This window comes from Penicillium angulare (genome assembly GCF_028827245.1).
Source record: "Penicillium angulare strain IBT 27051 chromosome Unknown utg000007l_segment0_segment0, whole genome shotgun sequence".
In the NCBI taxonomy this organism is placed as follows: domain Eukaryota; kingdom Fungi; phylum Ascomycota; class Eurotiomycetes; order Eurotiales; family Aspergillaceae; genus Penicillium; species Penicillium angulare.
The window spans coordinates 1,747,640-1,772,127 of NW_026623166.1; the positions used below are offsets into that span (position 1 = coordinate 1,747,640).

General features: G+C 46.8%; 8 protein-coding genes across 8 annotated transcripts; 3 read left to right on the plus strand and 5 right to left on the minus strand.

Moving 5' to 3' along the window:
* Positions 1-912: 912 nt before the first annotated feature.
* Positions 913-5,493, minus strand: N7478_009935 (uncharacterized protein; the record flags this gene model as incomplete). The annotated part of the gene is made up of 4 exons (XM_056926149.1): positions 913-1,511; positions 1,568-2,201; positions 2,258-5,040; positions 5,109-5,493. The coding sequence occupies 4 exons, from the start codon at positions 5,491-5,493 to the stop codon at positions 913-915; spliced, it is 4,401 nt and encodes a 1,466-aa protein (XP_056775519.1).
* A 380-nt stretch (positions 5,494-5,873) lies between these two features.
* Positions 5,874-8,119, plus strand: N7478_009936 (WD repeat NOL10/ENP2 family protein; the record flags this gene model as incomplete). The annotated part of the gene is made up of 2 exons (XM_056926150.1): positions 5,874-6,090; positions 6,165-8,119. 2 exons carry the CDS (start codon positions 5,874-5,876, stop codon positions 8,117-8,119), a joined length of 2,172 nt encoding a protein of 723 aa, XP_056775520.1.
* A 1,050-nt stretch (positions 8,120-9,169) lies between these two features.
* N7478_009937 (uncharacterized protein) lies at positions 9,170-12,269 on the minus strand (the record flags this gene model as incomplete). The annotated part of the gene is made up of 3 exons (XM_056926151.1): positions 9,170-11,788; positions 11,869-11,967; positions 12,027-12,269. The coding sequence occupies 3 exons, from the start codon at positions 12,267-12,269 to the stop codon at positions 9,170-9,172; spliced, it is 2,961 nt and encodes a 986-aa protein (XP_056775521.1).
* Positions 12,270-13,682: 1,413 nt separating this feature from the next.
* Positions 13,683-15,113, minus strand: N7478_009938 (uncharacterized protein; the record flags this gene model as incomplete). Its single annotated transcript, XM_056926152.1, has 1 exon — positions 13,683-15,113. One exon carries the CDS (start codon positions 15,111-15,113, stop codon positions 13,683-13,685), a length of 1,431 nt encoding a protein of 476 aa, XP_056775522.1.
* Positions 15,114-18,802: 3,689 nt separating this feature from the next.
* N7478_009939 (short chain dehydrogenase/reductase family) lies at positions 18,803-19,069 on the minus strand (the record flags this gene model as incomplete). The annotated part of the gene is made up of 1 exon (XM_056926153.1): positions 18,803-19,069. The coding sequence occupies one exon, from the start codon at positions 19,067-19,069 to the stop codon at positions 18,803-18,805; it is 267 nt and encodes an 88-aa protein (XP_056775523.1).
* A 1,678-nt stretch (positions 19,070-20,747) lies between these two features.
* On the plus strand, positions 20,748-21,209 carry N7478_009940 (uncharacterized protein; the record flags this gene model as incomplete). Its single annotated transcript, XM_056926154.1, has 2 exons — positions 20,748-20,924; positions 20,988-21,209. 2 exons carry the CDS (start codon positions 20,748-20,750, stop codon positions 21,207-21,209), a joined length of 399 nt encoding a protein of 132 aa, XP_056775524.1.
* An 850-nt stretch (positions 21,210-22,059) lies between these two features.
* Positions 22,060-22,444, plus strand: N7478_009941 (uncharacterized protein; the record flags this gene model as incomplete). Its single annotated transcript, XM_056926155.1, has 2 exons — positions 22,060-22,198; positions 22,263-22,444. The coding sequence occupies 2 exons, from the start codon at positions 22,060-22,062 to the stop codon at positions 22,442-22,444; spliced, it is 321 nt and encodes a 106-aa protein (XP_056775525.1).
* Positions 22,445-23,071: 627 nt separating this feature from the next.
* N7478_009942 (uncharacterized protein) lies at positions 23,072-24,159 on the minus strand (the record flags this gene model as incomplete). Its single annotated transcript, XM_056926156.1, has 4 exons — positions 23,072-23,256; positions 23,317-23,561; positions 23,610-24,048; positions 24,105-24,159. 4 exons carry the CDS (start codon positions 24,157-24,159, stop codon positions 23,072-23,074), a joined length of 924 nt encoding a protein of 307 aa, XP_056775526.1.
* Positions 24,160-24,488: the final 329 nt, after the last annotated feature.

The window sequence follows — 24,488 nt, forward strand, 5'->3', positions numbered from 1 at the left end:
AAACCCACCCGTTCGGGTCCCGCCAAGATGGTCAAGCGCAACATTACAATCGCGATTATCATTATCCTGCTCTTCCTCATTCTTGCCATTGCGGCCTTTGCTATCTACGCCGTACAAAACCATGTCTCATTCTTTTCCAAGAAGAAGGAAGGAGATGAGGAGAGTGTAGAGGGAGGGTGATGAACGTTAAGCTCATCTCATGCGACCGGTCTATTTGCCTCATTTTCTCACGATACCGACTACGTCTACGTCTTATCACTCGCCCCGATTTCAAAAGATACGATACCCTTTCTTCGACGCTATGAATTATCATCTTATTACGAGCTTCTACGAGAACCTGCTTTCGCGCTTGCGCTTTCCTGTACACTGTGCCGATCGATCGGCTATGCACTTTCACACATATTTCGTGCCAATTACTTGGAGTTGATGAGGTTTTATTTTTCTATATTCGTTTATGCCTCAGGAGTTTTATATGTGATTGGACTTCTTTTCTACTTCGATGTACTCTGATTGAGCTTTTTGGACATTTCTTACCGATGAAACTACCTATGATACATGACTCCTTTCGATGAAATGCATTCAATACTCACTTTTCCCAGCTTTGGGACAAGGAATAAATAACAACTTGAACTTAAGACATGATCAATATCTACCTTTATCCATCAAAGTAACATAGTAGGGCCGACCGCCGGAAATAGAAATGCAAGATAGCTAGAGAAATGCAGAGGTATGCCACGCGCTTCTTTGCGAAGATCAAATTCATCCCCCGATGGTATATCCGCTTCTCCTCTCCTATACATTATGCACGCAGTGCACCCTATGAAACAAGTATTCTAAATGATCGAGATAGGGAAATAAGAGAATAGAAACCATAACGCCGCGCCGAACCCAGGTATGATTGTGATTTGGTATTTAGAAAACATAGCTTAGAAGCTCCTGGGCTCGAAGAGCAGTCGCAATATGCCAGGGCAAGGTATTGCCTTGTACACTGCGCATGCCTCTTGCTCGAGCCAGGGATGCAAGATCCCGGTACATGCCCAGGATTTCTCTGAGGAGAGGTTCATGAGAAGAAGCAGGTCGTTGAGAGTGGATGAGATTGACGGTCATTGCATGGACGCCATCGCCGTCGGTGGTGCCTTTGCGACGGAGGAGATACCCGCTTGCCAGAGCGGAGCGGAGTTCGGTAATGTGGGGGGAACTGTTGAGGCGATGGGAGAGGATAACAGCCCATGACTCGTCGGAGAGATCGGTGAGGACAACGTCGGAATCGGGTTCAAAGGTGGGTTCGGTGGGGGTAGGAGCGTTGGCGGACTGTTCAGGAGAAGCGACGCTGACACTTGGGTTGGGAGTCGAGACAGGGGTGGAAGACAGCTGGCCAATGAGCACGTTGGTTGTAATTTGAGTGGGTGTTGGTTCGAGGATTAGGTCGGGAGTAGTAGTAACCGTGATTAGGGTCAGCTCTATGAAGCCCGGTCGTAGTTTATTTTGTTGCTCGGCCAAAGTATTCCATGCTATAAATTATCAGTAAAGAACCAGTCAGATTCGATTGATATTCAAGAGCTCTTACCTTCAACTTCATCGGGGTCAATAGGTTCGGAATTAGCCAGAATAACCTTCCATCGAGCCTGGAATTTCTCCATAATATGCCGAGTGGTAGCCCATATCTCATTGCGTATGTCTGCGACTGCCCTGGTAGCACCGCGATTGCGATAGCGCAGGCAATACGACATGCATGCTTGAAGAGAGCCAATTTCGTCTGACCATGCTACAGATAACCATCGCTGATCAGGGCTCTTGGAGCATGCAATGTGGAGGCTTCTCCCATCCTGGAGTGGGGATGCCTTATCGGAAGCAAGCCGGAAGTTGATAGCCTTGGGCAACGAGTGTGCTAGGAGAATGGCAGGGGCACAAAGGAGAGGGCTCAGACCGGTTTCCTTCGGGCGACAGCGACTATAGACTTCCAGGCTCAGATTCATAAATTCTGTTTGCGTTGGGACGACCATAGAGTCTCCTGAGGTCACGAAGTCCATGGGAATGATTTGCAGCACAACTTCATTGATCGGCTGGCCTTGTTGACGATCAGTATCTGCGAGCATTTGTTGAAGAAGATGCCAAAATGCCGCACATATATCAGCGAGTGCTGTAGCATGTGGGAATGGATTAATGATGTAGACCACGCAGTTATCCATACTCGGCGAATACTGCGATAAATCCGTTCCTGTTCAATATCGTCAGTAAAAGAAAACACCAGCCTTACACAGTCTGACATACCGAGTTCTTCACATATGCCTTTTAGAGACTGCATCATGGAAGCATAGTTAGAAGATCCAGAGCCCCATGACTTTAACCCATTCTCGAAAGCCATCGATTTGTCGCCTCTGGAATGGCTGCCTAAGTTGCAACTCTGATAATGAAGTCCGGATCGATTTAAGAAGACATCAGCTGCCTTCGCCGCAGCATGAGGATGAATACAATAAGACGAGATGTCCTTCGGACCATGGGCGGGCTCGAGGTCAAATGTTTCCCAGAAGGAGATGGCAGGTGGTAAAGCCTCCAGATATTCCTTGCCACGACGGATACGTACATGCGGCGCAGGTATTTTAACAATCGGGTCTTTCAGCGACAGATTTGATGGTTGCTGCGAGGCAGCAACAGCACTACTTTCCTGCAGCGAGGTATATGCTTTTAGGTCGAGTTTTGCAGGTACCCCCAGAAAACTAACTTCCTCTAAATAGGTCCGCCATGTAAAGCTCTCGCTTTCCTGGTCAAAAAGTCCGATATGGCCGCCAAGCGTATGGTTGAGTGACGACTGTGTGATCTGGTCAACTAGTAGTTGAGCAATAGGGATCTGGTCTTCCTTTCGGACGAGAACAGGAAGTTGTTGAACCAGAAAAGTAGAAAAGTAGCCGATAAAATTCCAGTCTGAGAAATTAGCAAGGAAATTTCCCAAAAAGGCACAGTTATCAACCTTTGAGTTCGCACTACCATCCGATGCACCGGCAGACTTCGCTGGTGATGCCGCAGATTGAAGGTCGGAATCAGATGCCACGCGCTTCCTTTTCAAAGAGACGAGAGTTGGTGCGACTTGTGCATGCTCAGAGACCATGTCATCGCTATAATCGCTAGATTCACTCTCTGAATCTAAAGAGCTCTGATTGTCATCATCTAAAACAGCAGGCGAAGCGGTTTTGGTAGCCAGGCTTGCTCGTGCGATGCTGCCCCCTGATCTGCCACGGTGAGGAAGGCCAATTGTGGGAATAGCGCTTGGAGATGAATCTGAGCCTTTAGCCAAACTATCGGACGAGAACCAGAATTTGCCTGCAGCTCCATATTTGTGATCCCAGTCTCCAATCTTCTTCTCAAAAGTGACAGGATGATAGTGGCCTTGTTGAGCACGGCTATCATTGGACTTTTCGGGATCGTCCTTTCGGGCACCCGAGAACAATATCTTCTTAACTTCCACGGGACTTAATGGCGGGCTGATTATGGCCGGGCTAGCTGAGTCTGAGGAAGATGCACGGGAGGCAGGGGATCCCATTGGCTCATCCGGTGGTTCTGCGTCATCTTGCTTTGCTTCAACCGGCTTTACCTCTACCGCTTCCTCAGAAATATCTGGAGCATCAATTGTTGCGGTAACATCCAATTCTGTATTACCTATGACACTCTCTTGAGGTTTCTCTTCCACCAGAACGGGAGGTTCGGGTTCCTCCAGCCGGGCGGTAGGCACATCATCCATATCGTCAAGCTCTGGGTCGTCAAAGAAACTGAAGTCCGCGTCTGTAATGCCGCGTGATCCAAAGTCTCTTTCTTTCATTTCTCCGAAGAGATCTTCGTCATCGCTAGCATCATAATGGCCAGTCCCAATGCCAATGTCAGGAGAAAGTCTGGCATTCGGGTTGTTTTTTGGGTCCATTGGCCCAGCAGGTGATAGATTATTAGAATCTGCATCATCGGGGAAATTTTCGGCTTGATTTATAGTATGCATCCCAATCGCAGCTGCCCCATCTGGGGGAGTTGGATAAACCAAGTTGGCGGGTGGCAGGTCGGGGTATTGTGCCATTCGAGCGAGGCTCTCAAAGCCCTCCACATTTTCAACCTTGGACGACGTCATGTCTTGATCTTTGGATTGGGGTTTTTCCAAAACGGGAACAGATTGAGTTTGTTGGTTTGCCAGGATGGCGTCGACTTCTGATGGCCATCGCTCAGCAAAATTGAGCGGATCATCCACAAAACTCTCAGGCCATGAATCTCGATTGCTGTGACGTTGCAACTGGGAACCGGTCCGCCTGAAACAAAATCGTGCTGGCCATAGCATACGTTTCAAGGGAAGCGGAATTTGGGATTCCTCGCCTTGCCGCCAAGCCTCTCCTGCCAATCTTGCAAAAAATGGTTCCCATACTTCTATTTCAACCCAAGGTTCCTCGTCGACGGAATCGATATACAAGCCGAAATTTGACAACCACTGAGTAACATCTGATTTCCATTGCGTCTTCTTCACGGCGGCATCTGCAGGGACTATAAAACCTGGCGAAGGGGCGGTGGGAGATTCAATGTTAGCAGTGACCAGTCGGGCGACTGTTCCGTTTGGGCAAATCCAAAGATCAGTTCCCGGCTGAGCCCGCAGTAGATCTGCGACATCATCATGGGGGCTGCAAAGACGTGACAGCCCTTCCTGGACGATAGTTTGCGTAGAGATAGTTAATATTCCACTGGGGTTGAGTTGAGCATTTAGGGTTGTCAGACAAGATCGGGAGAATGGGCTGTCGTTATCAACACGGGGGCTCTCATAGCCGACACTTTCGAGCGCGGTAAAAAGAGTGCGTGACCCCAGCGGTAAAGCGCCATGGGAGCGAATCAAATGAAGGCTGATTGCGCCGGCGACTGCGGAGATAAAAGAGGCATATATAGCAGTTGAACCACCATAGACATCAGGTCTCCTAGGAGCGGGCTGACCTTGCTGCTGCCGTTGCTGCCCGGCCTGAGCCTCTGATGATAGACTTCGCATCAGATCCTGAGATGCGACACTGCCCGTTGCCGAAACTACCTCATATGTTAGCGTCGATCAACATTGAATGTGGGCATCGCTTAATGGCAAAAAGGGGGGTTACCTTTAAGGGTAGTTGTATCAATCAATATCTTTTTGGATACTGCGCTCCCTTCCTTAACATACAAGTTGCTCAGACTCTCGAAGCCGGGAGTGGGGGAAAATACCCACAGCCCGAGACGCCGTGGACACGAAACTAGACAATTTAGATTTCGTAATTTACCCTCAAGGTCTTTGAGGCGACCAAGATGTTTTAAAATTGTATAGCCATTGGCTGGAGGGTGACCCTCCGATGGCTGGCTCGTGATGCCTGACTCTTCTGTGTATATTCTCCAATAGATCGTGGAGAAGCCATCCTGACAACATCGGTTTAGTCCGAGGCCATAAACTTGCGGAAATAGACTTACAATGAGATGGACATTAGTATTAGCACCTCCGGGGAAGTCCATGATTTATCGGTCGCTGACAACCCCGGCAGCCTTCACAAATAGCGATATGATAATGGTCGAATCTGGGAGTCATTTCCCACGGTGAAACACAGTTTGTTCGGTACCACACGCGCGCATAGTTGAGTGGTTTCGGCGCATACCCTTCAGCTGGGCTGAAACATCGCTTGATTGAGCAGTGACGCGCTCATTTAGATTGTCGCAAATGCAAAACACCGAGTTCCTGTGCAATTCCGGGGGAAGTTCAGAACGGAGACGCTCGGGCCAATCACCGAGATCCGCAGCGGTACGTCACGTGGCCCCTATCGGTTTTATCTTTTTTTTTTTTATCTTGAACTTTTTGATCGCGTTGACTGTCACGACTCGGTACTAATTTTTCCACCATGAAGCTGTCAAATCAGTCTGAGGTGCCTGTGTACACCATCTCAGGCTCTAACACTGCCCGTCCACTTCCAGAATGGCTTGCCAGACGCCGCAAGCGCAGCTTAAAAGACGATCCCGAGTATGCGAACCGGGTGGAGTTGTTACAAGATTTCGAGTTTGAAGAGGCTAGCCAGTGTATCCGGGCTAGTGAAGATGGCGAATGGGTCATGAGTACAGGTATGGTGATCCAATTTCTAGTTTGTGTTCGCATGTTCAATATTATGAGGCTTACAAAAAGAATCATTAACCAGGTACCTACAAGCCGCAAATTCACACCCACCATCTCCCACAACTTTCATTGTCCTGGGCGCGGCATACAGTAGCACTTAATACCACTTTTCTCCTCCTATCCTCGGATTACACAAAGTCCCTTCATCTTCAATCCGACCGCTCTCTTGAATTCCACACACCGTCCGGATGCCATTACACAACCCGACTGCCACGATATGGACGTGATCTAGTATTTGACCGACAGTCGACGGAGGCCCTCATACCCTCAGTCGGTGTGAACCAGGATGGAATGGGAGAGGTGTTCCGACTGAACTTGGAACTGGGAAGGTACATGCGCAGCTTCGAGGTGGATGTCGGTGGAGATGATTTCACTTCTGCCGGAGGTGGCACCCTACAAGGTGGTATTCACACCGGATCAGTGAACACAGGTGCAATTGCGGAGGAAAGTCACAACCTGCTTGCTTTTGGTACATCGGTTGGAACAGTGGAACTATGGGATCCTAGAGCCAAGGGCCGAGCAGGCGTCCTCTTGCCACCCACTGCACAATTCAGCGCTGATGAAGGACGAGCCGAGATCACTGCGCTGGAGTTCAACCGCTCTGGTTTGACTCTTGGTACTGGTTCCTCAAATGGCCTCATGCATCTTTACGATCTGCGTTCCCCCGTCCCCCTCCTGAAGAAGGATCAAGGATACGGCTTCCCTATCCACACTCTTAAGTTCCTGCAACCCTCCACCGCAACCCGTGAAGCGACAATGGATCCAAAGATTATGTCTGCGGATAAGCGTATTATCAAGATTTGGGACCCCCGCGATGGTAGCCCTTGGACTTCCGTCGAGCCAGCCGTGGATATCAACTCAGTGGCTTGGTGCAAGGACAGCGGAATGCTTCTCACGGCCAACGAAGGCCGTCAGCAACATTCATTCTTCATCCCACAGCTTGGACCTGCACCAAAGTGGTGCTCCTTCCTGGACAACCTGGTTGAAGAAATGGCCGAGGATCCTAACGATCCTAACGCTTTCGCCAGCACCCAGGCTGGCGCTGTTTATGACAACTTCAAGTTCTTGACTGTTCCTCAGCTCCGCACATTGAACCTGGAGCATCTCATCGGCCGTACCAACCTCTTGCGACCATACATGCACGGTTACTTCGTGGGACAGAGACTCTACGAGGAGGCGAGACTGATTGCTAACCCATACGTCTGGGAGGAGGAGCGCGCCAAGCGTGTGAAGGAGAAGATCGACAAGGAGCGCGAGAGCCGTATCCGCGGAAAGAAGAAGGCCACTGTCAAGGTGAACAAGAAGCTGGCGGAGAGATTGATGAACGCCGAGGAGAAGGCTGAGCGCAAGAGAGCCCGTGGTGTTCTGGAGCGTGGCGGTGACGCGGACATGGTCGACGCTCCCACTGAAGGCACAGATGAGCCCAAGACTTCCGTTGGTGATAGCCGTTTCGCCAAGCTGTTCGAGGACGAGGATTTCGCTGTCGACGAGACATCTCGCGAATTCCAGCTCCTCAACCCCAGCACTGTGCCCCAGAAGGGCGAACGAGGAGAGCGTGGCCTTACAGCCGTCGAACAAGAAGCCGCCGATGACACACCTGGTTCTAGTGATGATGACTCTGATTCCGATGGTGAACGCGAACGTGAAAGACCCGCTAAGCCCCAAGCGTCCAAGAAGATTTCCTCAACCGATTACAAGAAAACGAGAAAAGCTCCTCCTCGCATGCAGGTTTCTTCTTCAGCGGCACGTACCAACTCTACACGTGACCGGTCGTTTGGATCTCGTGCCCAAAACATGAAGTCCAGAGCTAAGCCCTCACGCCAGGGCGGTGCTGTCGGTGAGCGAGAAGTCAGCTTCATGCCCGCCTCGAAGTCTAAGAAGGATAAGCCCGAAGTCCAATACGACAAGACCTCTTCGTCTTCGTTCCGCAGCAAGGAACGTCGTAGTGCCTCCAACAACGCTTTCCGTGGTATGTGAGCTGGTGCTTCAATGCGGTCCCTCTAGGTACCATGACATTGAACTCTCACATTACGGCACCACCCTCGCAATTTCTGCTTTGAAGACTGCCCTCGGCCATCCATATATCCATCAAAGACAAGCCGGCCAGCGGGCTAATGCAGCGCATGAGTCAGCTTCAACCTGTGTGGTTTGGTCACTACGCCGGGAGATATAAATCGCTCGGACCCGAGAACTTCCATGGAGACTTCTCACCGTCTAGCAATTCAGCTGGATAATATGTACTCTTATTATGCATGTGAATGATTTTTTGCATCTAGAGCCTAATTCGTTAGATACCTTTTCCTCGAGTTCGAAGAAATAAAAGCCTTGATTTTCCAATTGCCATTCCAAGATTCTCTGACCGCTGATGAGATCCTATGTATACCTACGTTCCGTCCTTAAAAGTCGACTCTGGATGTTACGAACTTCCACGGTTCATTTGTTTGAAAACATTTCAACTTGAAATAGTATTTGGCCTTCTAGGGTACAAGAATTGCCGAAGACTCATGCCAAGAGAAGTCCAATCAAAGAATATAAAAACCAGAAATAATAAGAAAAATGGAATCAAGACCATGTTGGCGTGAGACAGAAGTAGAATCACCCAGAGCGAACAAGTGAAGAGCAAGGCGCCAAGTTCCTAGCAAACGTAAATTCGTATAGGTCATCATGTAGGGGTTTAAGCAAGGCGTGGTCGGTCCCATGAGCGCAAATTCAACTGAAAAAGAACAAAGAAAAAAAAACAAAAAATCCAAAGTATGAGATAAAAAGAACAACCAAATCAAAAGAAGTTGCAGTCTAGTTAAATCGTGATTGAAATGTTCACTCTATGGAGCAACCAACCGTGAATGAAGAAAAAAAAGGTTTCAAGAAAGAAACCAGCCGTTGAAACACAAAATTGCAATGGGGTATTTGAAATAAACAGAAGATGGACTGGAGGAAAGGCCAGGACCATAAGATAGACCAGACGAATAGTATGATGGTGATGAGGTGATAAGGTAAGATGAAATGTCACAGTTGGTCAGTATTCAGCTAGTTCCAGCCATGGAAGTTGGGAAGTCCTGCACCACGTCTGCCACTGCCACGCCGGGAGCCACCAGTAGAGTCAGCGCCGCCATGATTGCCATGTCGATTTTCTTCCAAGCTACGACGGGAGGCACCAAAGTCACTCATAGCAAAGAGCAGAGGTTCATCGTCTTCGAATGCAGACGGAGGCACACGGGTAGAACTCGGACGTTGGAAGGAACTACGCCTGGTTTCCATAGTAGAGTTTCCACTGTTGCTACCACTTGCATTGCCATCCCGATCTCCATCACGCTCACTTAAATGAGGCGGAATGTTAGCGCCACGAGCTAGACTGCTCGACGCCGAGCTTAAGGAATTGTGACCAATAGAGGTACCCCGACCTCGCGGTGGGAAGCGGGGTTGATAAAGGTTCGCGTTAGACGAAGTCGATGCGGCAGCAGGAACGGAGACGGTCTGGGCCCGGAGGGCGGCGTTTTGACGGTTTTGAGCTGTCACTATATCTCCAGCGACACGTGCGCTAGGCTCCTCCAAGCTAAGATTGATTGAGCCAGGTTCTGGTAGCTGAAAGGCATTGGGATCCGGTGTCTCTTGTTCACCTTCACGTTGGACTTCGCCCCGGCCAAGACTGAGACTCCGCATCCCAAAAGGAAAGATATCATCTTCATCAGTGGGAGGCGGCCGTCGGCGCTGGGCAGCAGAGCTCGAGCGGCGGTAGGGTGGCGCGAAAGGCCGCGGGGAAGTTGGAATGTCGATAGCAGCCGCAGTAGAGGCACCTCCTTGTGTGTTTTCAAGTGTGGTCTTTTCCTCCTCAAGAGGGGAGTCGTGTTCAATGGGTGGCCCTCGGCGATCGAGCTCACTATTAATATCATCGACAACGCTGTTAGAGCTCAGGCGGGATCTAATGGCGGGCGTGTGAGGCGTATGAGGTGAAATCGGCTTTCCAGGAGACGAAGCGGTCGATATGGAAGTACCAGCAACCATTGGCGGGACCCCAGAGAGTTGCTTGCTGGAGGGCGTGGATGAGCGATGAAGCTGCGTAGATTGTAGCATTGACTCCGAAAGTGCAGCGTTTGAGTCACGCATGCGTTGAAAGCGCGCAAGCGTGACAGAAGTAACGGCAGGTTTCTGGGCCGCAGAATCTTGTGAGGCGGTGCTAGATGATTTATTCATCAGATCTTTCTTCTGGTCTAGAAACTTCAGAAATTCTGAGATATTCTCATCATCTGCATGGATCGACTCTGCACTCGTTCCAGTGGCCTCTGCAAGCAGACCAGAGCCAGGTTGGACATTGGATGATGTTGCACTGGCCTTTCCGCTAGAGTTGTCATCATCGATCTTGATTGTCCCCGCAGAAGATGGTCGGTTTCGCCGATGGCTAAAAGAACTGCTGTATCGTGATATTGGTGCGGGCTTTGGCGAGGCAGAATTCGAAGAAGAGATAACTTGCTCTGAAGCGATGGCAGTTTGCCTACGTGCCGAGGCAGCTGTAGACGGCGGGGGCATAATACGCGAGTCGACAGATGTTCCAGTAGAGCACCGTGCAGAAGCGGTTCGTGGAGACACACCTAGAGGGGTATCGACTAATGCCGGGGACGCCGACAGGGGAGGAGATTTGAAGGGTTGAAATGAGACGGAGGGACGCCGAGCAAAGTTTGATCCTCCACTCTCACTTGCAAGCCGTGCAGGTCTGCCTGCTAGAGGTCCAACTTTTGCGGCGGGCAGCAATTTCTTCAAGCTTGAATCAGTCGGTGAGGGCGACTCAGCACCGGCATCTCTCACGGCACGCAGTGCTGAAATTGGACTTGCACCATTCGCCGGACCAACTTGATGAAAGGTCGATAGACTCCCATACGCCCGCGTGCAATCGGGATTTTCTACAAGTCGTCTCTCGACTGGAACCGATCCAACTTCGGGGTTTATCCGGTGGACATCATCCGATGGGAGTGAAGGTCGGAAGATCTCATCATCGGCCCCTAGGAACCGTGAACTCAGTATGGCCTCAGAATCATCGACTCGGAAATCACAGTTAGTCCGGTAAGAGACTTCGATTGAAAATGGACCTGCCGGAGACTCGGTAACTCCAAAGCAGTAGGAGTCTACCACTTTATCATTCCCTTCATACAGTGGAGTTGACAGGTGATCCAAAGATGCATCACTAGAATCCCCTTCTACCACCCGGTATTGTATCTGCAAAGCAGGGCTTCTTCGCCCATTTGTGTTTCGTTTGGAGAACTTCCAAGCGGGCAGGAACTTAGAGTAGGTGAATAGAGATCGGAACAGCACAATACTTTTCTTATACACGGTCGGCAAGATAGAGCCCAGATCGGCGGGGGGTCTGCTAGAGGAATCCCCCAACTCTATCTTCCACCGTTCCAAGACGATTTCATCACAATTCGCCTGGTACTGTTTAGAGGAATGAGCCCTAGCAGCTGCGAGGGATTCACGGACATCCCATCGCTTTCCACCTTCATCTAGCACCACCAAGCTTTGATTGTTGGTAAGGCCCTTGGTATCTAAGAATGTTTCGATAATGAGGGGTGGCGGACGATTCTCCGTGGCGTCACACAATCTCCATGCCCGTAGTGGTTCTCGCAAGACATCGGTGTCGTCCAACTCGACGTTGAACTATTCGCCAAGAGAAAGTTAGAAGCGTGATTATATGGAGAGGGGTAAAGTAAAGTTCGTGATGGCGCAATATAACATACCCATCGGTTCACTCTTGGGGTTCGTGTCCCCTCTTTGATAGACGGTGGAAGCTCAACACGAGATTGAAGAATAATCAAAGCTGCTTTTGTGTGGTAATTCTGAAGATGACAAAGGTCAGCATATAATAGATGATGATATAGAACGATCTGCACTCTACCGAGATGATCTGGGCCAGCTTCGCCAAAGCTTCCCGGCTTGGAGCTGCCCCCTTTGTCTGCTCTGAAGAGCCTGTTCCAGCATCTATGCCCAAGCCCTTTGTCTGATTTGCTCTGATGTCGGCAGTGGGGGATGTTGGTATTGATTCCGATTCTCTCAGGTCATTCCGGACTGATTTGGGCTTGGAGGGGAATTTAGGCGCTGGAGCCGACGATGGGACCGCCGGCGAGCGGTGCTGATGCATGTCGTGTGGTATTCGAAACAATCGTGGGACTGAGTGGGGAGGTACGATTTAAGCAGAGCTTACCCCAGCAAAGAGAAGCTGGGGGAAGCTGCAATCGGCGGCGGGTTCTGTTATCAGGAGTGCAAAGCGAGAGAGATGGAGCCGGTGAGGGCGGCCATGCTAAGAAGTATGGAAAGACGAAATAGAAAGGACCCTCTAATGTTGAACCCAAGGAAATGGGAAAAAGAGTGTTGAATGGCCAGTCAAACAATGGGAGGAGCTGGGCACATCGTTGGTACCAGTTGGGACCTTCGGGGCCTACTTAGGAGCTTCTCCGCATCAATGAAACGGGCGGATCCGTGTGGAGGAATGCTTGACAAGCACAGACGATGTTGTGAAACCCTATGGGAGAACGGGTACGGACGACATGGTGATAAAGAACTTGAAAGAGAATGAATTAAATAGGTTGGGAGATGGGGACTGAGTTGCGGAGGGAAGGGGAAGGCGAAGGCGGAGATTGTCTGTGACGCACACCCGGTGACTCGACCGATCTCGAATGTCCAAGTCAGCCTGGAACGCCACTCCACAGCTGATCATGTCTGGCCGTTGAGGATGTTTTTTTCTTTCTTTCTTTTTTTTTTTTACTGTGTGCGCTGCACAAAATATAGGAGAAAAGCAATATATTACGAACATGGTCTAGGTGGTGTCTTTTTTATTTCAATGTTTGCCTATCAGCATGGTCAATACTTGTATGCCCAAGACGATGGACCCGTATTTTTGACCTCGACTCTAATGTAGGGGCATTCTTCATCACGGAGAGAGAGATAAGGGCAGCTGATCCCGGAGATGATCGACATGGCGCGAACCAGTTACTACTACTAGTACTACTAGTAGTGTTGGGAGATTCCAATCTATACTATAAGCGGATGCGACCATCGGTTCCAACAAGATTGATCTTGAAGAACTTAATTATTCTAAAAAAGCCACCAGGAATCAATCTTTCACCATTCAAATGTCTATTCATACGGTCGGATCGCAGATACTCGGGGCCTGGGAGGGTGATATGGTGCTCGAGCCTCTTTCGCATGCGGCTGGCCTGCGCAGCAGAGCCGCGGAGAAATGACGCAACGCAGCACGAAATGGGAATCATTAAAGTTAATTTGTAAATACGCCTTGATGTGAGGCTCCAGAACATGCAGGCATATCTAGGCACCTCTAGGCACCATTCTGTACGTTTGAAAGACGTGGCATAACCAATTATATGAAAGTAAATCCATTATCATAGTAGCAAACGGATAATCAAGAAGAAGTATCACAAGAATAGAAGTACGAAGAAGAGAAATAGAAGAATATATCAACAACAGGACTTCGATGGGTAGTAGGTTTTACTCCGATCTCAAGATACCCATATAATAAATAGGCATTATAAGATCTCTACCACTTAACCACGTCCTTCAACACATTAAGATTCTGCTTGACATTAGAGTCACTCTTTCCCAAAATGGCAATGACCTCAATCAGCTTCACCAGGATAGGCTCAAGCTCCACACCAAGAGCAATTGGGTTCAGGGTGCTATTTAGCTCAGTGCTAGTGCTGCAACCACTTTCCGTAGTCCCAGCAAATGCAGACTGTACAAAGTTGACGGTATCAGGGAGTCCAACAACTTCAGTTGTAGCATGGCCACCATTGGAAAATGTGGTGAATTTAACGTTGGCACCCTTGCTGCACCACGAGTCAACCAGAGTTGAAGCATTAGCGTAAGGAATAATCTCGTCCTGTGTTGCATGGTAGACGAAGACGGGTGCAGTTGGAGTCTCGCTCTTTTCCAGGCCCATGATGTTCTTGTCAAGAACAGACTTAACAGTGGGATCATAGAGTAAACCGTCTCCCAAAGTTTGTATGGTAGTAGAGAGCAGAGATTGCTCAGCGAAGTTAATTATGTCTCCGACAGCACAGTTGGTTCGAGCAGATTGAAGAACGGATTGACCCTTTGATGTGATGATCTTGTTTAGAAGAGGAGTCAACTCAGCACCATAGGCACTTGGCGTCGATAATCCAACCACGGCAGTGGGAAGGAATCCACTGAAAAGTGTATCATCGATGAACACGAAAGTACCAGTAAGATTGGCAGGAGTGCCTCCCTGTGCCCAACCCTTGATGTCCAACTCGGGCGCATAGCTGGGCTGCAGGGAAGCTGCCCATCCAGTAGCGATAGCACCACCAGAGTATCCAGTACCGACAATCATAGGCGTGGCAGTTGAAAGGCCCAGGTCTTTGAAGTTGCTGACGGCTCGCATGTTATCCAAAACACCCATTCCTGCTAGGCGACCTGCACCAAAGGCTGTGTCGGGGCCTTCGTAGTCAGGAGATGCCACAATGTAGCCCAAAAGCAGGTAGGCTTGAAGAACTAATTGTTCAGCGGAGGAGATAATATCTGTTTGGGCTGCGAAAAGTCGATAGTTGTAACTGGGGTCACAAATTGAGGCAGAGCTATCGTAGGCTGTAGCGAATGATACAAATCTGTCTGTCTTGGGGTTGACTGGCTTGAAGACGGTGGTCACTGTCGCAATAGCAGAACCATTAATAGAGGTGGTGCGATATAGTAACTGATAGGCTTCGACTGGGTCTGGGATCAAGCCTAGAAAGGCGACAGCGATTTTGCGTTGGCGCAGAATTGTCCCTGGATCCTCATTCTCATAGCCAGCTGGAGGCTGATAGAAAGGATCTGTACTCGGAGACTGAGGAATAATTCCACGAGAGTAATGACGCTCCGATGGGGCTGCTGGGCGAGCAGATACAAGGCCCAACAGGATAGCCATTATAGCCATCATGGCCAGTCGCACCAAAGAAGTGTAGCGAGCCATTATGGGCGGTGGTATCAGCTGATGGTTAAGGCTTGAGAGGAGTGCTACAGATCATTCAACGGTTGGGAATTGATATAAATAAGAAGCCCAGATACCATATGAATGTGATCAAATCGCTCAACCGAGGCAGCGTAATATTAAGCGTTGATCCCTCGGAATACCTCAGGAGAATCCGCGCTTTCCTTGGACCCCAAAATGACGAGAAAAAAACTCCGAACACGATAGGATAAAAAAACCAAATCGATTATCCATCTATACTCAATACATGAAGAAATTTGTCTCCAATAACCGGCCCCTAAAATCTTTGAAGAAAAATGCGGGGCCGGCTAATTGTTTTGTTCCTGAAAATTGTTCCTGGACCAGCCAAAAATTGGAAACTTTTGTTCCTTGGATCGACATGCCGGGAAAACTGGGGTAAGCGAACTTCACGGTTCTGCTCGACCCCGCTTCCGAAGTTCCTCCTAGGGCTTTGATCGACAGGGAACCAAGTCAGCCCACCTTTCTCCGTATCCGATACGGACTTTACTCAACTTCAAGGTCCGTTGCAGTGCAGCGGATGCGACCCTCCACCTGGGCAGACCGCTCAGATGCTGCTGGAATCGTGTTGATGTTCAACGCTAGGCCACTTGGGTATTCCAAGGTTGATATCAATATAAATACATTGAGACAACAAGAATGAAAGCCGAGAAGAGAAGGCCGGACGAGAAGACGTAAGAATGTCCCTCCACGGCGCTTCCATTGACTCGGCTCTTTTTCAAATGAAACTTTGAAGGCCTTCCAGCAATTTAGTCTTGTATAAATATCATGTTATCAACGAACCATCATGTTCAAGTTTTAAGTGATTTCCATGTCTGACCTCATGAATTTCAAAAGGTGCCAAGTAAGTGCAAGTCCCAACCCCGATAGTGTCCATGACTCAAAGCATATGCAGGCGTGGAAAGGGCACCTCGGCCCCGTTTTAATATGCAAGGGGGAAAGCCGGGGTATGTACTCACCTTCTCAAGAGAACCCTGGAACTAGTACCTCTGGTGCATATGCAGGATTCCAGAACGTTAATTACTTCAAACAGGGTAGTCATCAATATGGAAGCCCTGGGGGCCTCTTAGTATTCACCGAAACGTTAAATCGGTAGGGCTCGGGAAAAACTGTCAAATAGAGTCGACCTTCATCTCTATAAAGTTTCTCACATGTATGTACCTGAACACCGAGCTCTAGCTGCATACAGGTGGTCATTTGATCTGACTAGCTGGACTGAAGTATTGCATTGCATTTGCATACACGCAGCAGAGTTTCCGGGATTTTTGCCCCTCGGTTAACTAAGTGTTTCCTTACATTATGCCGAATTGTCCAATAGAGCATCAGTAGCCATACTTCCTGGCGCTCCTTTAATCAAACGCAACTTGGTTACAACTACAGAAGATACTAGAAGATCCTCTACCCTATCAGTGAAGACGATGATGTACAAAACTTTTATCATAGGTGTATCCTTTACGCCCATAGGTATTATGTCAAGCCCCTGGGCGATAAGGAGTCCCTAGGCCACGTTCTTATTAATTTCAAAATTTTCAATCCTCCTCATCTAGATGGGAAATGGGTTCTATTATTGAAACTTCCTATTTTAGGATAATATACGGTAGCCTACCGAATTCGCTAGCTCTTTTTAACTCACAAAAGAGTATCTCTTGATTTTGTCAAATAAACATGTAGAGCGAACTATTACGATACTAAACATTGACCTTGTGAATCTCTAGCCTGAGGTGCAAATGCCTCTTTCGCAGATCAAGTGTAGACCTATGATTTTCAAATTTCAACCAAAACTCCAGGGCTGTCTGTAATCTTCAAGCTGGTCAAAAGCTGGTCGAAGCCTACTAGATGGGTACTAGTAGTCGATACATATGATACCTGTTACGAACTATGCCTTACTATATAAAGTGCGATCAAATAGTACTAGGTCTTGGATCTGGTATTCTAAGTCTTTTGCCCTAGTCGCAGAGGCTGCTACTTGGAATGTTCTCTATTTAGCACGTCCTTGAAAATACCGAGCCAGCGACCAAAGTTCTGATATTATCCTGAATCAATTTTAAATATAGATACTAGTAGCTGGTGCAGCGTATATGTATACATACTAAGAGAATACTATTGTATTTGAAATCTATTATTCCTGGCTTCAACTTGTTGGTATTATATCTAGTTAGGCAGTTCTCTATAGTTATTATACCTGGAGAATAATAGTAACTAGGTTACTATACAAACTATATTTCCTCTGCCAGACAGGGATTTCCTATTCGAGGTACTACTGCTTTAATAAGAGTACTCAGAGTTAGACTTACTAAGTTAATTTCAGTCCGGGCTTAGACTTACTAAATAGCTTAGAATCAATTATATAATATATTAGTAAGATTTACTAAGTACTCTCTAAGTATTTAGTAGTTACTAGTAATTAGTTACTTAATAATTACTTAGAGACTAACTAGATGTCTCTATTTTATATCTAGTCTTTATATAGTCTATACTAGAAATAGTATTTAGTCCTACAAGAATATTAAATTATAAACTACTTTTAATAGATTGATCATTAGGCTACGTGAGCCCAGACCGGGATCAATTATTCGAGGCTGCGTATGATCATGTGGAATTTGAGGCGACGTGTGAAAACTGCGATTCAACAAGAGTCTTAGAGCGGAAATACATTACGGATTGATAGCCTCTGGAAACCAAGTCATGCGGCACGGTACGTCTCGCGATAGACTTGCTCAAGGTTCAGAAATCTTGTGCTTTGAAATGGATGCAGCAGGGCTCATGGGTAAATTTCTCATGCTTGGTTATACGAGGAATTTGTGACTACGCCGATTCGCATAAAAGCAAAGACTGGCAAGGATATGCGGCATTTACCGCAGCCGGCTATGCGAAGGACCTGTTGTCGGTGGTTTCTTTCGCCAATACTTACTCAGCTCCCAGAGCAGTCGGACCTATAAGTAGATGCCAGAAGTGACCGGCCCCTATTGAATTGGAAACAAAATTGAAGAAATCCGGTGGAAGTACACCAATGATCTCAAATTAGCATTTCGACACTGGCATCAAGATGATATCCCATAATGCTCCTCTTACCGCTCGTAGATACATTTGCCAGTCAGTATCTGAGGCTTAAGAGCTGCGACACGCTAGCTACTAGATAGTAAAGCCTTCAGCGTCGGTCATCTCAGTGGCTATACCAGGCTGATGATATTTCTTTTTCTTCTTTTTTCTTCTATCTTTTTTGAAAGAAAATGAAAATGAACATGAACATGAACATGAATTTAAAATAAAATAAAACTCCATCGAATTTTTACAAAGGCACTTTTATAGTGTACTTTGACGAGCACTCTGCGCAAACAATATCCACATCAACATTAGTCTCATAATGATGAATGTAACTTAAATTCTGCTAGCTATTTCAGGATTAGCTACCAGAGAGATCGCGCGATGCATGACATGGTCAAATTAGGTATTTCTTTAGAACTGGGCGATATCTGTAGACTGACACCCCAGGCATACTTGTATGCTCGCTACCAAAATTACTTTTGACCAATTTCAATTCTTGGGCGTTGCCCTTTTGATAGTATCACAGTAAACTTTGGCTAGGCTGTTAACTACATGGAGAGATGCCAGTAGTTTGAAATGAGCTGCAATGCAGAACATTCAAGACTACTTTACAAAGATCCCTCTCCTGCTGTCATCTCACTTGGGAGAACACCAGGAGCAATGTTGTTCACTCTGATCCGCAACTTTGAAGTCATAGTTTCATGTGCTATCATCTTGGTCAAATGAATAGCAGCAGCTTTGGAAGCGTTATACGCAAAATGATGCTGAGAAACCTTGACAATACCAGAGATAGAAGTGGTGTTGATTACTGTACTAGAGAAGCCTTTCTCCTGCTCAGACCCGTTTTGGAGTAATGGTAGAAATGCGGATGTCATGAAGAACAGTTGAGAGACATTCGTGCGGAAGATGTCATCCTAGGCACTGAAGTCGTTCTTCGGGTCCTCGAAGAGTGTCTCGCGTAATTTATCAGATCTTCGTGTTAAGTAGTCTGGCTGTCAAGGGGAATGCCAGCATTGTTTATCAAAACCGAGAGAAACTTCTCGCGGGAGCTAATGTCTTGAACAAGCTTTTTGATTGCGTCCTTATTGGTGACATCGGCTGTGATAGGGATTATTTGACCAGGAATGTCTTGACCGTAGAGCTTTGCCACTTTGTCAAGTTTCTACTTTGTTCGACCTGCAATGTAGACTTTCGCTCCGTTCACTGCTAACGCCTGGTCTGCCATAAGGCCTATGCCTGAACCCCCACCAGTGACAAGCGCCACTACTCGCATTAGTGAATTTCGTGACTATTTCCGATAGACATTACATACCTTTATCTTTCACATTGAAAAGAATTTGTAGCTGGAATTTCTGATTGCTTTGTCTTGCATCCATGCTGAATTTTCTAGCGGACTGAGAAACCATGTGGCTGTAATATCTTTGATTTGTGAATGTCTGAATATGGAAGAAAATTTGCCGTGGAAAGCACGGTCTGGACGACCCAAGGGAAATATTGGTTTGAGAAACATTCTCCTTGGCCAGATACTGAAAGATGAAAAGGTGCTTTCCAAGGTTAAGGGCGAATTATCGCAAATCTGTCCCGGTCGGTCAGAATGCTAAACAATGACAGCATCGACAGGCAACACAGCTTCGAATATTTGGAATATGGTTATTATCATTCAACTGTTATTGGTTTGACTGAGCTCCAATGATTCACTACTTCAAAGCATTTTATGGTCTCCACGTGAAACTCGACTGCATGAGGAAATCTTCCAAGTGATCAAATCAGCATGACGTCGACATCGCCATGCCATTACTCACCGGGTACTAACTACTGGGCAGCACGCGCAAGTCATCATAGAACTACATTAATCGGGATCGCCTCTTCTAACAAGAGTGTGCCTTTTATTATTGGGGGGGGGTGTTGAAAAATGAATCTAAGTAGTTACTGAGAGCGTCATACATTACTGCCTCAGTAATAAGGCAGTGAGATCTGCTGTGTAGCTTCGAATTTTCTACTACTAGTACTTTTCCTTCACTCAATCACAGAATATGACAGAATAATGCGTTAAGTGTATTTCCTTCATCAGCTTTGACATTGTAATGGTCTTTTTTGGTTAACATTTCCAAGGTTTCAAGTTAAAGAAAATGTTGAAAACGGTAAGTTTTGGGGGTGGCTAATAATGATTGGATAAAAACAAGATTGCCGCAAAACAGATATGTAGGCATAGAAAGAAATCCAAGTTGTTAAAGTACTTGCTTCAGAACTCCGAGTGACGAAGAATGAAGTCAATCTATCAATCACCCATCCAAATGTTAATTAAGCCCATCAACTAAGACAAGAATAAGATCTTACTTTTATGAGACTTGTACACTCTTCCGAACTTGCATTTACATTGCTACAGAATTTGAAAGCCCCGTCCAAAGACAAGTTATAGAGAAATATTTGAATACCTTAGTAAGTAGAATATCCCTCCTCTGATTGCATAACATGTGTCACCAGTGGCGGATCTACATTCAAATAAGCAGAAAATAACCAATTCAAACAGCACTCCGATTTCCACGCTATAAAATGGGAGAAGGCGCCAACAGCAGCAGTAACCACCCAACTACCTCTATTTCAGGAGGTGGCACTAGCAGTCAACCTACACCCGCAAACAATGTCGGTGGAGGCTCAGGATTGGGGGATCAGGGATTCACCAAGGGCGGATCAAATGACTCCTCAAACGTAAAAGTCGAGCGTGCTTCAGTACGACTTCCAGCCAGAGCTCATATGTTCATCCATAAATGTGAACGTAGCTAATGAACCCAGGGTCATGATCCCGCTAACGCGAGCAACAGTTTCGCGGGCTTACAAGATCAGAAAGAGCGTGCGGGAAACAAGACCTTGCAACGTTTTCCTGGTTCAGCAGATGATAACGGTTCCGCTTATTCCGGTGAGGATCGTAATAGCTTCATGGCTCAGAAGCCCGGGGGCTCTGATACTTTGCCTGGATGGGACAAGGCGAAGGACATTCTCAACTTGAACCCATGAAATTCCAAGTTGTGCTTCTTTTCATGTGAAATCCTTCAATGTATCACGCAAGCAATGTACAGACAATTTCTCTCTCTTCAAATCGCATTCAAATTTTTGCTGTTTTACTTTATTCTGTACAAGCTCAAATAAGCTAAGCTTGTGAGTCGCGACCAGGTCAAATAGACCAGAGCACCGGTCCACTCGGTGATTTCAGATCGCAATTTTGTCTATCTGGTCGAATCAATACTTGCAAAAGAGCTACTTGTATGGAACAGCATCTAGGAAGCTGGGCTGTACTCAATATTTTGAAACAAGTACCTACATAAGTTGAGCAACTTTCATTAGCATACTATACTCGAAAATATTACGACAATGCACAACATGACGCCTCCATTTCTGTGATTTCAAGTTTCTTCAAAAAAGTGGTGGAACTCAAATATGTCTACTCAGGCTGCAGTGCCAAAGGTGAAGAAACTTCGATCGCCATTTACGAGAGACAGTTTTGTTGATGGTTTTTCGTATAATTTTAAACTGCCACTGCACATGTAGACCATACATCCAGGTATACGACTCGTACCTTTAATTTCATCGATTCCGTCTTAGTCGAGGACCACCGGTCGGTGCTCAGCCAAGCCATGCATAGGAAAGAGGAACCGGGCCGAAATCTGTCACCAGTGGGGAATATCCCGTTGAACTCTGTCGCGGAAGATCAGCGGGATATTCGCTAAGTTTTGCGTCATAATCCCCCTTCTCCGCCCACCACCAAACAAGATAGGAACACCTACCCACTGTTGGAGTATGAGGAATCTTTTGAATAAATACTAGCGGCGAACTCCACCATAGTATTAGTTCTCAGAAACGAACAAATATGTCTGAAGTCTTTCGTGTTGACCCTCGACCTGTGTCCATGCACGGTCCTGGCGCCACATATGACAAGCACTCCATGAAAGGGCGTCAAAACTCAGAAAAAGATCGTCAAAAAGGGACTCATTCAGATGATGAAGAAAGTAAGTATTGGGACACGAATAGAATAGCGCTTAGTGGAAGGTTGTGCTAATACGTCAACGATAGAGCGACTAGCAAGACCGAGCAAACTCAGCGGGAACGGCGTTGGATCAGACGAGAAGCATTTTTATGACTCGCAGAACATCACCGATAATAAGAAACTGGAGCCCCAGGCGGATGAATCCTGGCATCGAAATGATTCACCGCGAACGGAGCAGCGGAAAGCACAAAGTACGATTCCCCAATGATCTCATGAGTCGGTAAGAGGTTCCACTAACGAACGTCAGATCTGAATAAATGAATCGTGCGAACCGATGCGATTTGGAATTACGAAATATGAAACGTTATAACGATCGACCGAAATATCCCATTTAGTTGAGGCCTGTAAGGGTCAAGATGTTGATTAGCTCTCTGTTTATTGTTTTACTTGACAAATTTCGACTCTGAAAGGGATTCCGAGACGAGCTTTAGATATCGGATAGTACCAGTAGTATAGGTTGATATTCCTTGCCTTTCAGATAACTAGTAGACCTACTTTGTAATACTACTATATGCACCCTCACATCATTTCGTATGTTCTTGTCGATGTGTAAATCTAAATTGCTATATTTGATTATAGGGAGCATCTCACGTTCGATTTATCTCTTCCGAGCATCAAGCATTGGTTGAAGGCTATAAAAAAGTAATGGATATGATTGATTGAGAAAGTAGTAGGAATGCTAATAATATCATTATATCCAGTACTAGTAATAGTCTTCGCCTCAACGAAGTTGAAACTTCAATTGTTGAATTGATATGCTAATAATTCAAATTCTGGCTAGCATTCTGTCACTGAAATTCGTAATGAATGTCATGTTCTACCACGCATTCCTGCTTTAACCATTGACAACAACACCTCCGTTCGGGTGAAGACTTTGTCCTGAGATGAAACTGCTATCCTGGCTTGCGAGGAATACGAAACACGTGGCAATCTCACTGGGTTGACCGGGTCGACCCATCGGAGAAGTAAATTGCTCTTGAGCCGAAGTGTTCATAGTCGCTGGGATCAAGGGAGTCCATACTACAAAAAAAATTAGAAACTGTGAGATTTAATACACATAAACTGGACAGCACTACTTACCCGGCCCAGGACACACGGCGTTAACCCGAATACCATTTTTCATCTGCTGATTAGACAAGCCCCGAGTAAATGAAATGAGCGCGCCCTTAGTTGAGGTATAATCAAGTAAATCTGGGCGTCCAATGTAGGCATTTATGGATGCACAGTTGATAATGGTAGACCCATTCTTGAGATGAGGCAGTGTGTACTTTGAGAGATAAAAAACCGAGTCAATGTTTGTAGAAAAAGTATTTTCCCACTGGTCCCTATGATATTATTAGATTCCGTTCATCGAATGAATTCAATCAACTTACTCAGTCAAATCTTTTATGTCCTCAATCATATTCTGGGTCCCAGCATTGTTGACGAGAATGTCAATCCCACCCAAGCATTCCAAAGCCTTCTCAACAATCTTTTTGCAGTTTTCCTTCTTGCGCAAATCTAGTGCGATCGTGTGACATTTTTGACCCTGTTCCTCAACGCGTTGAACGGTCGTTTTCGCATCTGACTCTTCTTCGGGAAGATATGTTATCAAGCTTGAGGCTCCTTCCATCGCGTAGAGGATCGCTATCGCGCGACCAATTCCTGAATCACCGCCAGTAATGATTGCCCTCTTTCCTTTCAGCTTCCCGGCTGCTTTGTAGGTCTGGTAGCCATTGTCTTCTGTCGGGAGCTGAGTATTTGTCGGCTTTGGATCTCCAAGTTCTTTTTGCAGACCGGGCTGCTTATGATGCTGAATTGGAACCCTATGGCCTGTAAGAGCATTAGGAGATTATTCCTAATTTGGATTGTCATTTTTCCCATCATACCCTTCTCAAATTGGGACTGAGGTCCTTGCGCGCCGCGTTCGGTTTCTTGCTGCATGGCGAAAATGTTTCGTGTGTAAAGAGAAAAATTGCATTTCGACGAACAATTTCAAATCTTCTGCTATTTGAGATCTAGTTATTATTTCGTTGACGTGACGTCGAGAGCACCTAAAACAGGTGATAAAAAGTGGGTACAAATGTTAAACCTGACAGTGGCGTTTGGTGCTGGTTCAACTTCGTGAGGTGTTCCGGGCAGGTTGCCGAATCATGGAAAAAACAGGTATGCGCTACGTTACATGCCAGTCTCGGTTCGATGAAACAAGTTATGCGCCGAGTATGACGATCAATGAAGTTATATTTGAAGTTAACTTTGACATAAGGATCTAG